The following is a 15980-nucleotide window of genomic DNA, read 5'->3' as shown; positions in this document are numbered from 1 at the left end:
CACAGGACAAAAATGCTCTGATCAAAAATTATAATTCTCTAGATAATGCATACAATTAGTATAAAGCATATTAAGAACAATAATAATGATGATGACAAAAGCAGTGATAAACTTATTGTGGCTTGTTAGCTTTCAATGCACAAGCCTATCACATGTGAAAATAGACTCACTCTAACAGCTGCAGTACCCAGCACAGTAGGAAAAAGGAAGTTCTATGCTGGGAGAAGAAACCATAATATCCAATGGTCCTTATTTTTCAAAGCTGTTACTCTTAGTATTTGCTGCAGATATCCCACAAAGTTATTTCTTGTGTCTAAGTAGTACCATTGAAAGTACGTAATGTATTTTTCATCACGTACCCTTTTAATGGTAATTAAATATCACAACCCTACCTTGCAACTAATTGCAATGGCCTTGTTATTTTTGGTTTTGCCTGACTATGATTTCAAACCAATGATCATTAGTAACAATAATAGTCCTCTACCCTTTTATCATGCCTTACATCTGTGGGACTCCATGTTAAGCATTACTGTGTGCATTACACCAGTGCTTACATTGAGTCACAGAGGTTAATTAACTAATTAAAGTTCTCAAGGCACATCAGTGGCAGAATCAGGAATAACGACTGACAGTCCTGAGTGCTGCTTTCCCTGGACTGGATGTTCAGACAGTTCTTGCTAAAGGGTTAGCCAGACTTTAAAATGCCATTAATCATTAAAAGCTGGACTTCTTTATCAGAGGATTATTTGTGTGGGAAGGGAAGGAGGGACTCATTTCATTGCTAAAATGAAGCTGAATGTGAGGCTAATGGAAAGAAAAGCTCCTGCTTGTCTGAATCACACTGCTTGAAGGCAGTGGGTGTTGCAGAGGACTGGTAGTATTTGTTAAGGAATCTCGGAATGTTTTGTTTACGAAACCAGCCTGGACAGTTATGTCCTGAAATTCAAAGTTCCCAAACAGTACAAAATCAGGTCCAATGGCATTTTACTAATCTCACAGATGTCCTCTGAAAAGAAATTGGGAATAGAGCAGCTCTTAATAAGCTGGTTGCGAAAAGATCATGTTCATCGAACTTTTGCCTCAGATGAGAATGCCACTTTTGGACCTTGCTATAGTCAGCAGTGAATGGCTGCTTGCCTAAATACACAGCCATGTAAGTTCTGCTGTTGTACAAATCAAGAAAACTTGGAAGTTTAAAAGTACAATTACCACAGAAAAAAAAAAAAAGGTATTTTCTGTGTCTCTATTCTTCCCCACCACCGTGCCATTTTATTTTAACATAAGAGCCTTGGACAGGAGCTGTTTATGCTGCTTCATATTCTCATGGGATGGAGACCAGCATCAGTGAATTTAAATTGGCATTTTATGCCGATGGTATATTAATATGTATAATCTAGCAGGGACTTCAGTTTTTATTACAGCTTGAATCATTATTAATTTTGGTAAATTTTCTGGCTTTAATATGAACTGTAATAAATTTGAAGCCATGTCTCTGCATAGACCAGATAACACGCTTGCCGTATAGATTTTCCCATTTAAGCTGGTAGGCTAAATTCTCCCAAACCTCAGCTTATGTATCCCCTGTTTCTATTTAAAAAGAAAACCCTGATAGTAAAATATCAGGTTAATATATAACATTTTGCTGTGTCTTGATCCATTTTAATACACAATCAAGGGCCAAATCCAGCTTATCTCACTTAGGTGGGAAGCCCCTTAGCAGTTAATAACAGACTCATACACTAAATTATATGTTATTGATCTGATTCTTCTGTGACACAAGCAGAACCTGATGCAGCTGTAATACAACCAGAGGGTGAAGGGAGGTACCATAAGTACATGGTACCATAAGTACCATAAGAGTGTGCTGAATGGGACTATACCAGCAGGCATGAGGAAAGAACACATTCATCTTTTCTAAAAGCACAGCTGATTCTGAGGACTTTTATCTGATGTCACTGAAGCATCTGGCTGCTCAGCAGTTCTAAAACTCAGGCTTCTTTCTTGAAAATCAGTGTATATTAAAAAAAAAGGTAATGATGAGGCAATACAGCAGGTAGGAGCTATATTAACATTTTGACAAAACACCCTGTAACAAGACTATCAGGCTGTACACGTCAATCCTCAGTGCAGGAGTAGGTAGTCATTAGAAAGTTGGGTTAGTACAGCAGAATTAATGTTCATGAATCCGTGATGATAGGCAGCTTAGGAACATGTAGATTTGACTTGTCCAAATAGGCTTTAATGGTGTCATCTCTGATCTTTCAGGTCTGAGTCTCTCACAAAACTAATGAGTAGAAAATGTTGGTCAAATTCAAAATATAACAAAAGTTTCCCAGCATCAGAAAGTTAATTCTCTTTTTCTTTCCCATTGTGGCTTCATTAGGACTGGAACTATTAAACCATGAAGTAGCAATCTGTTAATTCAGCACTTTTGGCTCTTCCAGGAACAGGAGAAATTGACATTTCTGAACAGTGTCCCATGAGGTGTTAAGCTGGACTGCACTCCCTCAAATGCTGAGACAAATAGACAAAGGAGCTTCACTGTGCCTTTTTCTGTATAGTTTTAGCAGGGGTATTAAACCTATCTCTCAGTTTGGTCTTCTGAGGAAAGGAGATGTGGCATCCGTGAATCGCATACACATGCAAGGTGAAAAATCACAAACTGGAGCAGGTTCTGTCTGTTTTTAGTGGGCCTGGTGAATGACAGAAGCTGATAAAAAGGATAATATACTAAATATGTTTTTAGAATACCTGGTCAAGGTGGTCCTTCACACTAGACAAGTATAATAAATTTTAATTATAAATAAAATAAAATACAAGCCATTCGGATGGTTTAAGTTTACTTCTGGAATAAGGAATTGTATTTATTTTAACTCAGGCCTATTAGTAAGTAGTTTGTGAGAATGTAGCTTTAGGAAAATAGGACTGAGGAAAAATAAGGCAAAACAAATCCTAGACTGGAAAAATTACAAAATCCAACAGCATGTTTTCTCACTACTCATAATATTTGCCTCTATATTATGTTGGTATTTTTAAAGATTTACTACTGTGAATTGTTATTCCATCTTATTCGTACTGTCAAATACAAACACAAGACATTAATGTTGTAAGTCTCTAATGGAGGAAGTGAAGTGTATCTAGGAATTGCGTTTGGTAGAGCACTAAAATATTTCTTTATATGAGGAAATATTATATGAGGAAATATTTCTATTTTAGCAGTTCATTCTTTGTGTTAACATAAATTAAGTCTCAGAGGGACTGGCCTTGAGGTGAATTAAATATTTGGAATGAGTATCTCAAATTTCCAATGTGAGCAAGACTGATAAAGTAAAGAGTTCCTCGGCCATTGTTTAACCTGTTTTGTACATGGGGACAACAGGCACGAGGTTTGAAGAGGACACTCCAAACCTGCATTTTCCAAGTACATAAAGGACAGTAAGTGTAACAAAGAAATGGATGACATGAAAGAAGCATAAGCATACTCTTTTCTTATAAGCTCCTTTAAAGCTCCATATGAACAGTGAGGTATTAATTGTTCATTTCCCTTCTGTTTCTATTGCTTCCATATTTCCAATCTGCTTTTTGTACTGCATCTGATAGGAGGCTAGTAACACTAAAACAGTGCATGGATTCCTTTCTTCCCATGCACTGATTATAATTATATTTTAGCTACAATTTAAAATGGTCTCTTTCATTATTTGCTTGTTTTCTTTGAATTACTAATAGCTTTTTCCAGTCTATGTCTTGTTAAAATGCATAAAGTATTGTGAATTCTCTGCACACATTTCTCAGGCTGCTCACCTGGCTTAGACTAAGGCCAGCCACGTTCTGGTGGCAATGGTATTTAAAATTAATTTCAAAGGCTTAAATTCATGGATTTACATAAGAGTTCTGAAAATCCTGCCAAAAAAAATCCTACATTTTTTCTCTTCAGATGGTCATATTTCACTCTGAGCTTTTCATATATGCTTTTGAACATGGTTTATGTTCCTCCTTTACCAGTATAAGTGCAAGCTAATACTACAAAATGTATAGGTAAAGGAAGTTTTCTGTGCAATATAACACTGGCAAAGGACATGCAGAAGTCAGAAGGGTGGCAATACCCTGAAGTATTTCTACTGATTTGAACAGCTATCAAAGCTTTCACTGAAGCTGAGGTTAGGAACTGAGGTTCTGCTTCTTTCTCAGTTTACAACATACCTGATTTTACTGACATTGGGCAAGGTGACTGTTTTTCCATCTTTGATTTGTAAGCTGTTTCCCTGCTTGCAAAGGAAGCTCTAGGGACAGTTATCATGTGTTTGATTGTTGACCGAGTAGTGCCTGTGTGACAGCAGGAGGACTTAACCCTGCTCTGGAGGTACCAGCATTGAGAAGCTGATTCCCTTCTAAATCAGTCTGGGCTCTGTTGTCTCATCTGAGTCTGACAACCGTGAGTGAGTGGTTTTGCCCAGTGCTGATAGCTGCTGTGGTTTTGTAATATGAAAAGTCATCCACTTAGATTTTTTTGTGAGCTATTGGATGCTAAAATAGACAGAAAGTGTCTGGTGTCTGCATACCCTTAAGGAGTATCTCTGTGCTGAGAGAAGGTGTCTGCAGCAGGTGAGTGGATTGTGGATTGGCTCTGCAGGGACAAATTTAGAAACTGGGACATCTTGGGCTTGCAGCAGTTGGGCTGGGAAAGGGAGATTAGGTAGAAATGCATAAGGCAAGACTCCCATGTTCCTTTACATTTATTCCCACTGATACCTCCTTCTGCTTAGGCTCCTGCTGTGGTTTGAAGGACAGCACGTGCAACACAGAGCCTGGACTGGGCAGCAAGCGGTCTGCATTAAGCTTTTTACCAGACAGCTAACCGACAACCCAGCTGGGTGCAGAAATGCATTACAGGCCTGACAAATGTGAGGTTAACACACTGGCAGACCTGTTTTCTGTCAGTCTGGGTCTCAGCTCTTCTTGCTGCTTCTTTCCTTCTTTCTTGCCTTATTAAAAAAAAAAAAAATGCTTTCCTTTAACACTGAAGAAGGGGGAAAAAGAGAGAGAGAGAGTACTAAGGAAAAGCACTATGACAATCCTAGAGCAAGTGTACTGGTCTATTTTGTCCTATAGGTTAAGTGTGGGGTCTTGTCCTACCTTTGCTAGTGGAGTTTGCAGTTCAAGATTTAAAGAACTACATATCCCCATATGCTCCAGCAATCTGGACCCTTGATTCCCACTGCCCAACCACCATGGGGGCAGAATGCTGCTCTCTGCTTCCCCTTTGCTCCCCCAGCTGGAGCAGCTGCCTGCTCTCACTGCTGGCTTTCAGCTTAGGAGAAGGCCTTGCCTTGTCAATAGTCTCCTAAAGGGAAGGAGACCCCAATTCCCTGCTCTGACACTTCCTATTTATGTGAACCATTTTGACTCAGTTTTCTACCCCTTTGTCTGTAAAATAGAGGTAACAACACTTACCTCCCTCACAGAGGTTTAGTGTTTAACTGTCCTGTTTAGAACGTGTGGAAAAGCCACCTTGCAGTGCCCATGTAGTCTTTGTAATGATGAACTCTGAACAAAAATCTGCTGCTCAAAAACAACTGTTCAGCTTCTGGAGATGTTCCTCCTCCTTAACTCTCTACAGTTAAGTTCTCAAACTGCTTAATAGGCATGCTCAGGAATATTTGGCTTTTATAGCAGCAGGCAGCTTGACTTTTACATCACGAACAGTCCCGCTGCTGCCCATCTCCCACCCTCTGCAAGGCTCAGTCCTCAGGGGGCAACCTCAGAGCAAATCCATGGAGTGAAGGATTTCCTTCCAGGTCCTGTCTTGGAAGGTGCAGACTATTGTTTTGCCTGCCCTAAGCAGTGGAGCCTTAACACGGTGGCTTTGCTAGAGAACTGCATTAGACAGGGAGTTGAGTCAAATGAATTCTGCAGGGCAGCATTAGCAGCAAGTGAAGTGAAAAGTGAACAGTAGTTACCTGCATTGCTTAAGGCCATGCAGTGGATAAAAGAGGCATGTCCAACATCCAGACCTCCCACTTCATGCTTTTTAAGTCCTGCTCTCATTTTTCTAGTGGTCAAAGTTGATTGGTGACACATTTGATGTCAAACGTAATTAAAAATAGACTGTATAGTCTTTCTGCCAATGAACAATAATAGATCACATGTTTTCTGTGTAAAAACTTCCTTACTAGATGTCTGCAGGATTGTTTTTTTTGTTGTTGTTTGTTTGTTTGTTTGTTTGTTTGTTTTGAAGTTTCTCTCCTTGGCTGATGAATAACAGGCTTTGGGAAAAAAAATGAAAAAAAAAAAAAGTGAGCTTTCAGACTCAATTTGCCCTCTCATCTTAAGGACACTTCCTCAAACTCTCTTAACATGCTGCAGTGATAGACTGTGGTGCAGAAAAATTGCTTGCTAACCTGAAAATAAAGAAAAACATTACCTTCTGAGGTGTTTCTCTGTAATCAAATATGAATATATGAACTAACTAACTATATGCTTATAATCTTTTCTCTAAAGTGCAATGACATTCATTCTTTCCAGACTCCAGATGATAACAGGTTTTAATAGCAAATGGTCAGGTCTAAATCGTGCCCTCAGAGTGATGTTGCTGAGTCCTCCTGGCAATTAATGTAGTTACAGGGTGGTTTTTTAGCATGAATGGGAAAAGAATCTTCCTTTGAAATCCTACAGATGAATAATAGGGCAAAATGATTATGAAAATGATGGGGGGAAAAAAGCTAAAATGTATGCCTTATTCCCACATATCTGACTTGAAAGTTTTTCTCCATTGAGTTCAACAGTCAGGAGTCTTCCAGCCTACCCTCAGGATTTCAGAGCAATAATTCTTATCTCGGGATTCTTTCATCAGAAGATTTGGAAGCAGCTGTACACTTTAAACTGCAGATCCTCTTAGGATGAGGCAGGAACTATGAGCTGAAACAACCCTTGATTTTATACTTGAAATAGCTCTTCCTCCTCTCTCTCTGATGCCCAGGAGCAGCAGGCAATCCATGCTGATAAAGGGCTCTTACCCTACCAAATCCTTTCTCAAAATGTGTGTGCATGTGGGTGTGTGCTTGTGCCCGACTACATGTGACTAGGAGAGCAAGTGATTTCATATTTCAGATGGCTTTTGCTGCTTTGCCCGATAGAGCAGAGGGGTGGAAACTGCTGGAGGAGCACGTAGTTGAAAGAAACTGAAAGGCTGGTGTATCTGTTATTATTTGTGCATCTTGAAAGCAGAACTGTGACTGCCCTGGAGACAAGCCTCTGCACAAGGTTTATTTTATCCATGCCTGGGTGCAGTCCCAGGGTGAACAGCGGAGCTGTGCAGAGCTGCCACAGCTGTGGGCAATGTCTCTGAAGCATCGCTGTTCCCGTGCTCCTCAACCTCTCCCCATCTCAGGAAATCTGCATTTCCCTCTTGGACGGTCATAGCCCAGCCAGGACTGGAACGGCTGTATAAAACCTGTAGCGTTGGGTGCTGAGACCTCGGATGAGCAGACAAGGTTATAATTAAGTGTTCTATTTGAGTGCAGTTTAGAAAAGTATGTGTTTGCGTTTTCATTTCCTGATTACACGGGAACTAATAGGACTAAGCGTAGCAACAATCCCATGTAAGCGCATCAGTAATGTTTGTACATATTCACCCATGTGTACCCATTTCTGTGGAGGTCTGGTATGCAGGCAGCTGTAACCTTTAGATGGGTTTTTTACACTTGTCTGTATTACAGGTTGCTGCAGTGGAAAATTACTTTTGATATAAACCCAGTCGCCTGTGCTGTCATCTGTGCTGACATCTTGGCAAAGAAAGATAGTTTCTTACTCCAGCACGAACAGAGAAAGGTCATAACCACTTGAAACTGTTTTACCAGCATGCTGACATTTCACCAATGCCCAGTGTGAGCTAGTAAGGATGGGATTTTTTTAAAAACATGGGCATCCTAAATCTTCATTTATTTAATCACCTAAGTGAAAAGAAATCTTAGGGCTGGGAGGCTCAAATCTGGCTCTGCAACTTTGGCTGTATTTGTACTGGTGAAAAAAACAGGCCAGGGACAGGGAAGGGCTCACATGCTCACTCCTGAGCTCTCAGCCCCGAAGCAGGGTGGTCACCCCATAACTATCTGCTAGGCTCAACCCCAACAGTGTCTGAGCCACGTGTGCCTGAGCGCTGAGCGTACATGCTGCTGCCTCTGTACAGACCCGAGACTCTGAGCCACATGAAAGGAGATTAAGAAAATGTATCGGGACATTTGGAAAGTAGGGATGGTATAAACAAATACTGAGTGCAAACATTCAATTGCAAAGACAGATGAAGAAAGTACTATTTTTCGGTCATTTTCTCCAACATTCATAATGAGTCTGATTCTGACCCTGTGAGAAATGCAATTAAAATCAATGGAAATACTAGGTCATCAAAAGCTATGAATAGCTTAATTAGTTACTCAAAGTGTCTGATTTCCTTCTTTGCGTCAGAGGCAATTCTGATCTGCAGTGAAATGCTGTATAATGTGTATAAATGTTGTATAATGTGATGGAGTGCATTTTCCCCGAGCTGAGACTATTCGGTGGTGCCATTTATTTATTTGACAGCCATGGTAAAATGCAAGTGGAACTGTAGGTTTGTGTGTGGCAGGTCAGAAACAGTAGGTTGCTGCTTAGAAATGTTTGGGTCTGAAGATGTTCTTTGAGGTATTGCCAGTTGTTGCTGTTTAAAATTGCTGAGAAACAGCAATTTTAAACAGCAGTTAAGCAAATTACGGGTAGGTATAGCTGAGATCCGTGGTCCCGGGTAGGGTGCTAGGGGCAAGGATGTGCAGGGATTTCCTTCCTTCTTGGGGACAGAGGATGAGTGCTTGCCTCTTGCCTTGCCCCGTGTTGTCCTCTCAGTCATGGAAGAGAGCCATTCATGACTGGTATGCAGAGCCCCCCCCCCAAACTTTGCTGGAGGGATGCTCCCAGGGGCCAGAGCTGGAGGCAGGAATTGCAGAGCTGGTGAGGGCACACCCTGGCTCTGCCTCAGTAGTCCTCAGGTCCAGAAAATACCCGATGGCCTGGACAGGTGTTTGCAGGCCGAGCCTACTGTCCTCTCCAACAGGGACAGTGCCTGACCTGCACGTGAAGGATCCTGGTGAAGAAGCGCCCCAAAGACCCTGTCCCGTTCTCTGCTGGGAGGTTTGCCACGGAGCTGGGGGGCAGCAACCCGGCCCTGTGTTTTCAATAGTGGAGTTATGTGGGGAATGCGTTAGGGGTTTCATGTTTCAGTGTATGTTGTGGGCTGTGCGGCAATGAAGGGGTAGGATCCAGCCTGGCTATTGATCCTGACTATGCGTTTCCAGATTTTGCTGTGTTTTAGCTTTTCCTAGGATGAAAGTGTTGTTTACACATATGTTGTTGTTTAAGGGAGTTCCACAAGCAATTTTCTTATCCCGACCGTATTTTTTTTCGGTGCGGTAACAAAGAGAGCACTCGTACGGGGGGGACTTGTGCTTCCTGTGCCCTCCTGCGTATCCCAAACCAGGAGCACAGAAGAGAAGCGAGCGGGAGAAATGCGATAGAGACCCGGCCGCACGTACACCGGTAAAAGAGCCGGAGCGACTCCAGGCTTTGGCAGCTCCCTGCCCGACCCAACCTACAGCGACCCGCGGGGAGATGCGGGTGGGGATGTGGGGATGCGGGTGCGGGTCCGGGTGCGGGTCCCCGCATCCCCCCTCCCCGTGCCCCGCCGGCCGGGATGCGCGGAGGTGGCGGGGCGGCAGCAGCGGGGAGCGGGAGGCGAGGCGGGGGGACGCGGGGGGAGCCTCGGGCGAGCCTCGCTGGGCGCTGCCGCCCTCCTCCCCCGGCACGGCCCCGCTCCTCCGCCCGCCCCTCGCCGCCGCCGCCCGCCCGCCCGCCCGCCGGGAGCGGCTCCAGCGCCGCCGGGGCCGCCCCGGCGAAAGTTGGCGGCGGCCGGGACTCGCCATGGGCTTCGACCCGGAGCGCTTCGCGGCGCCGGTGGCGGCGGAGCTGCAGTGCAAGCTGTGCGGCAGGGTGCTGGAGGAGCCGCTGGCCACGCCGTGCGGCCACGTCTTCTGCGCCGGCTGCCTGCTGCCCTGGGCGGCGCGGCGGGGGCGCTGCCCGCTGCGCTGCCGCCCGCTGGCGCCCGCCGACCTGCGCCCGGTGCTGCCGCTCCGCAGCCTGGTGCAGAAGCTGGAGGTCAAGTGCGACTACAGCCCGCGGGGCTGCCGCCGCGTCCTGCGGCTGCGGGAGCTGCCCGCACACCTCGCGGCGTGCCGCTACGGGCCCCCGGCTGCGCGGCCCCCCGGCCCGGAGGAGGGCGGCTCCCCCGGGACCCCCCGGCCGGGCGAGGGGCACCGGCGCCCGCGGGCGCTGCGGGGAGGCGGCCCGGAGCCGGGGCCGGGGCCGGAGCCGAGGAGGGAGGCCGTGAGCTGGAGCAGGAGGGAGAAGGCGCTGCTGGCGCAGCTGTGGGCGCTGCAGAGCGAGGTGCGGCTCACGGCGCTGCGCTACCAGGCGAAGTTCGGCCAGTACATGAGCCACATCAGCAGCATCACCCGCGACCTGACGGGCGGCCGGCGCGGCGGGGTGAGTGCCGACCCGACCCTCCCGGCCCCCCTCCGGCAGCGGGGCTCGCCCCGTGCTCAGTTTCGCCCAGCCCGATCCCCCGACGGGGATGCGGGCGACCGGGTACCAGGACGAGCCCTGGGTGTCCCCTGCTGCCCACGGGGATGGAGCCCCCAGCCCCGAGCCGGCCACGCTTCTGCCTGGGGGCAGCGGTGGGAGCAGCCCCGGAGCGGTGCCGGGCAGCGGCGGCTGTCGCCTGGGGGAAACGGGAGGGAGAGGAGGAGGATGGGGTTTGGCTCCTCGGCTGGCAGCTCGCAGGCACGGCTGCGGGCTTCACCTGCACCCGCAGCGGGCCACGACCCCCCCGCCTCGGGGGAGCCGGTGGCCGCTCAGCTGGCTTCGGCTGGGGCGCGGAGCCGGCTCGGGACTTCTGCTGGAGCAGCCGAGAAGTCTCCTAAAAAATGGAGGATAAAATCCTTGGAAACTTCGGAAAAGACAGGGAAAGGACAGCAAAGTGTGTTTCGTGTGGGGAGAAGCGGATTGCGGGGAAGAGCTCAGTGCCTGGCGTTTGCCATCACTCCGGTGGCACTGCTCAGGCTAAAGGTGGGGAGGGGGTGTTTGTGGGACACCTGCGGGGCTAGAAACACGGCTCGTGGCATCGACACACCTGAAGACCTCAACCCTTAAATCCTTTTTTCCCCTGATTTCCCCGGGGTACGTTATCGCAGGTGTGCTTCGTCACCGGGAGGATGCGCCAAGGTCACACGAAGGGGGCAGCAGGGGCCGCTAAGGAGTGTGCGGAAAAGCAGCGAGTGCAGAAAGACGAGGGGGGATTATTGGGGTGTCTGGAGGAGGGCTGGCAGGGGGCTGCTCCCTCCGGGTCGCCGCCGAGCATCTCTCTGCCATCGGTGGGCACCGCCGGCAGGGGCCGCTGCCCGCACTGCGTCTCGGAGCCCGGCCGGGGGCGAGGGCAGGGGGCGTCCGGGGGGGCTGGCAGCAGGGTCCCGGTGTGGGGCAGATGCATGCTGCTGCCACAAAACGCCTCGCCGTTAATAAAACTCGGCCTTCAGTGTCAGGTGTTGTGTTCTGATGTTTGTTTGGATGGGTACCGTCATTTAGGTGTCACAGCTGTGTCATTTAGGGACCAGCAAACCTGACAGTGCTGGGTGAATACACCCTTTTCATGGGGAATATGGCTCCTAAAATATAACTATTATCATATGTGAACTACATAAAATAACCTAACTTGTCATGCTGAACCCCCCCCCTTTTTTTTTTTCACTTACTCTTTTTAGAAGAGTTTTTAATCTGTTCCACTGAAGGAAAGGGCTTCATTCTCCTTTTCATTTTGAACTTTGAATCCATTACTGGTTTTGATCACTTTATATTTTACACCTTGTTTACCAAAACCAAACCCCTTTTTACACTTTTTTTTTTTTTTTTTTTTTTTTGATTCTTCCTTTTGGGAGAAAAGTGAGAAGCTAGGATAAAAAGTTGGGCTTCATTTTCTGTGTATATTTTTCCTGAAAGCTGCAAGAAAACTGTACTGATCTGGCTGGCTTTTGAGTCTGAAAATTATCATGTTGAGGATGTTAATCTATATAAACACATATAGGGATAAACGCATGTAGAGACTGCAGACATTTGGAGTACTGGATTTTTTTTTAGTGGTGCAGAGCATTCCTCCCATCCAAAGCTTGCACTTTTTTTCTGTTCAGCACTTAAAATAGTCAGGTGCTTTGACTACCTGTTACACTTCAATGGTGCATGTCTTCCCTTTGCTTTTTTTTTTCCAGTGTCTTTTGTTCTCTTTTCAGCTGAATTTGCTTTTGAGCCCTATCTTATATGTTCTCCAACTAAAAATCTTTGCACATTAATGCTTTCATTTATTTATTTTTTTAATACAATATGATTTAACAGTTTTTCACCTTTTTCTTCTTAGGCAGGAGAACCCAAACCATTAACGATCATGCTACACAGAGAAAATGATACTTTGGGATTCAATATTATAGGAGGACGACCCAATCAGGTAATGAGAAAAGTAACTGTGGGTTACTTTTTGACCACATTTTCTGTTGTTATGTACGCTATTAGTCACAAAAAAAAGTCACTTTCAATGACAGTAGGTGTGGAATCAACTCCATAGATATAAATACTGTGTATTATCAGGTATAATTAGTTTCATTGTTTAGAAGACGTAATCTTGTGAGAATTGGATTATTCTCACTTTCAGGAAAGGTGTTCCCATTGTTCTTGCCTTCAGACTTTAGGCTGATCTGCACTAAATTCCCATGTGAGTAATATGTATTCATGGAAACTGTTGAATGGAAATCTCTGGGACTACTTACAAGAGTAATTGTTGCAGGATTAAGCCATTGGAATTTTTGGAAACTGCTAGCTTTTTTTCATTTAAAGGAGAGATGAAGATTTGATTCTGTAGCTCAGATAGTTTAAGCACATGTCCTGCTCTCACATGCCTGCTTTCAATTTTTCTTTCTTTGTGAACTGAAATATAGTTTTCATCGATCTCATATCTTAAATGAATCTGGTCTCACAAATCATCAGTCTAGTTTTAGAAGGTTCATTAAAAACTGTAAAATATGAACAAGGATCACTACCCCTCCCTTTCCCCCTCCCTCCACGAATATGCATAAGAATATGCAGGGATTTTTTTAACTTCATCCTTCCAAAAGCATTAATCAGGACTGTCATTACATATGAAGGGTATAGAAACCTGTTAAACTGGAAAATTAATAGTTGATTAAAAGGGTCAGGTAATAATTATGCACTGATCAGGTTCTCGTTAAGTGGGAGAACTATAACCTGCTGCTATTATTGGGGAGGGGAATGGGACCCTGTATATTAGTTTGGCAATCTTTTGCTCTCAAACTATGTTTAGCGGTGCCGAAGAGTCTGTTCCCAGTAGCCTAAGAAGTTCAGTCTGCACTGCAGAAATGCTGTTCCTTGTGGGTAAATGCACTTATCAAATGTGTGTTACAAAGAAATCCAATGCAAGAGTTTCTTAGATTTTCTAATGGAAGGATCAAACAACAGGTGCTATAAGATAAAATACACATGCTTAGATTATATTCATACTTTCAATATACCAGTAACAAAGTCCAGACAATCTTTGGATAGTTTTGGATTGACTTCTGTTATCTAGAGTGGGAAAACTGTAGGGAAAAGGGAGCATGGTGTTCAGCTTTCTTGGGATGTCAGCTGAGTTTCTCTGAAGTACTCCTGTGCAAACAATGCATACTGGAAATGTTCTTGATATTACAAACTGTTAGGCTTTATGAATGAGTATTATGAATATTCTGAAAGTTTAAGGAGTAAATGATAACTGTATGAGGGTTCCTAGTGCTGTTCTGGAGAGTGTGGCTGACTGTAGAGAAGAAAGTGGTCATGCTCTACCATTAACTAACACCAATAATTGGAGACAGAGAAGGTGGTGGAGCTGCGAGGCAGAGCTGGGTCTCAGGGTTTGCTGGATCATCTGATGTCGAATTCACAAGTTCTGATTTGTTTTCATTGTGGTAAGTGTGAATACTACATGTGGTTGATTGGTAGGTATCAGTATAAGCTCTGATTTGTCATGGCTGGAGCCAAAGGAAATAACAGGAAGAAAGGGTCGAGTAGGCTCAAATAATGAAAATAAAAATCTCTGCTCAAAAAACAGACAAACAAAAAACCACAAAACCAACCAACCAACCAAAAACCAAAACAAACAAAATCCCACCTGGATCAGGATTTGTTTAGTAACAAGACAACAAGAGTTTATGAAGGCAATATGTATATTGAAATTGTTCAGGGAAAAAGTGTTGGTAAAACCTTGGCTTGTGTAGGGGAAGAGCAGAACACTGGTGTTGTTGCATTAGTCCTGTAGGTGGGAGTTTTCACCACATGTTATTGGTGTTTTAAATATACAATGCAGATTTTTCTGTCTGGAAACAGGTGACTCTTGGTGACTTGGTACATACATGTACATGCTTTGTTTCATTTAAGTCCATTGTAGGTTTCCCCACTGTTCACCTTCTGCCTGAAGGGCAAGAGGAGAGGAAAGGAAAAACTCACCACAAGCTTGTCTTATTTTGTCAGAAAAGGTCTTATTTCACACGTGTATGTGTTTCTGGAAGGTGGTTCATTATTCTGATGGAACAAGGCTACTTTGAGGCCTGCTTTTGTCCTGGGCCTAGCTTTGGCTGGCAGAGGCTGGTCTTCTGAGGACACCTTGGCAAAGCCACGCAGACATGACTGCAGGCACCTGCAGTAGCCCAGGGACTGAGCTAAAGGGCAGATACACCAGTAGCCTCTGTATCTTCCCCAAGCCCCTGCCTTGCAGCCTGTGAGCTGTGTGAGGAGGTACCGAAGCATGGTATACCTTGTGGGGTATTTTCTCTTGTAGGTAACAGTGTGTACTAACAATGGGGAACACAAGTAAGACTGAAATATCCTTTTTCTTACCAGGTCATACACTGATCTCTAAAAGGGCAGTGAAACATAAAACACACACACAATTTTATGTGGGTGGAGGTACTGTAATCTGGCCTTCCATTTTCTAAAGTAAGAAACAGACCCTACCTTTTGTACATTTTGGCTAATGGCTTTTATGCTTCTTTTGTCTCACTGTTTACTTGGGAACTCAGTGGAGCTCTGTTGCTCCACCATTACAAAATATTTCTGGAACTGTTAAAAATTTCCCATTTGCATCTTACCTAATGCCTATGAGTCTCAGTGACCAAGGAAAATAATTAGGAGTTTATGAAATCATAGTCTGACCAGCATCATGTTGAACAAATATCTGTTAACCTGAAATCTACTTGGATTGAGTCTCCATGGGACAGCTGTAAAGCATATTTTACAGTGGTTCCATATTTTGTAATGGATTTGCCAGTTTTCTTAATGGAAAAGATAGGTTTTTTTTGTTTGTTTGTTTTTGTTCTGCTTTTGTTTTTCCCCACGAGTGTATAGGACCTAGTCCTAGAAACTTATACACATATGAATCATACTGGTGGTCAGGGATTCACTAGTGACAGAAGGAAAATAAACATCATATTAACTGCTGTCCAAAGCATAAATGATTTGAAAGATTCCTTTATTGCTGACTACGTTATTATTTGTATGAATACCTTAAAATACTTATAGTAAGTAGCATCTGCTTTGAATTATTCTTGTATTGACATTGACTTAAAACAATACTTTAAAAATGTTTTAATCTCTTATGAGATGAAATGAAATAATTTTAGCCTGTGCAACAATATCAGGTATAGTTCAGCCATAGGAAATAATGTATCTGCTTCAAATTTGACCTTCATGTCAGTTGTACTTAGAAATGTGTAGAGATCAACTGGAAGTGGGTTCTCTTTTTGTCCACAGCTGATCTGTATAGATTTCACAGCTGAGCAAGTTCTCAGTCTCCCATGTGAATAGGATTT

At 44.4% G+C, this 15980-nt stretch overlaps 1 protein-coding gene across 2 annotated transcripts in view; it reads left to right on the top strand.

Annotated features, from left to right (window-relative positions):
* Positions 1-9945: 9945 nt before the first annotated feature.
* The window catches only part of PDZRN4 (PDZ domain containing ring finger 4), a gene marked incomplete at its 5' end in the record, with an annotated part of 245855 nt that continues 239820 nt past the window's right edge, over positions 9946-15980 (top strand). The window contains 2 exons of one of the 2 annotated variants that reach the window (XM_084519274.1): positions 9946-10566; positions 12488-12574. In XM_084519274.1, coding sequence (XP_084375400.1) covers positions 9946-10566; positions 12488-12574 — 708 coding nt within the window. Of the gene's footprint in view, positions 10567-11547; positions 11622-12487; positions 12575-15980 lie in introns of those variants that run through there. The other variant, XM_084519275.1, reaches the window with a different exon arrangement.

The sequence above is a fragment of the Aythya ferina genome (genome assembly GCF_964211825.1).
Source record: "Aythya ferina genome assembly, chromosome: 1".
Taxonomy (NCBI): domain Eukaryota; kingdom Metazoa; phylum Chordata; class Aves; order Anseriformes; family Anatidae; genus Aythya; species Aythya ferina.
This window is presented reverse-complemented; position numbering and strand designations above follow the sequence as displayed.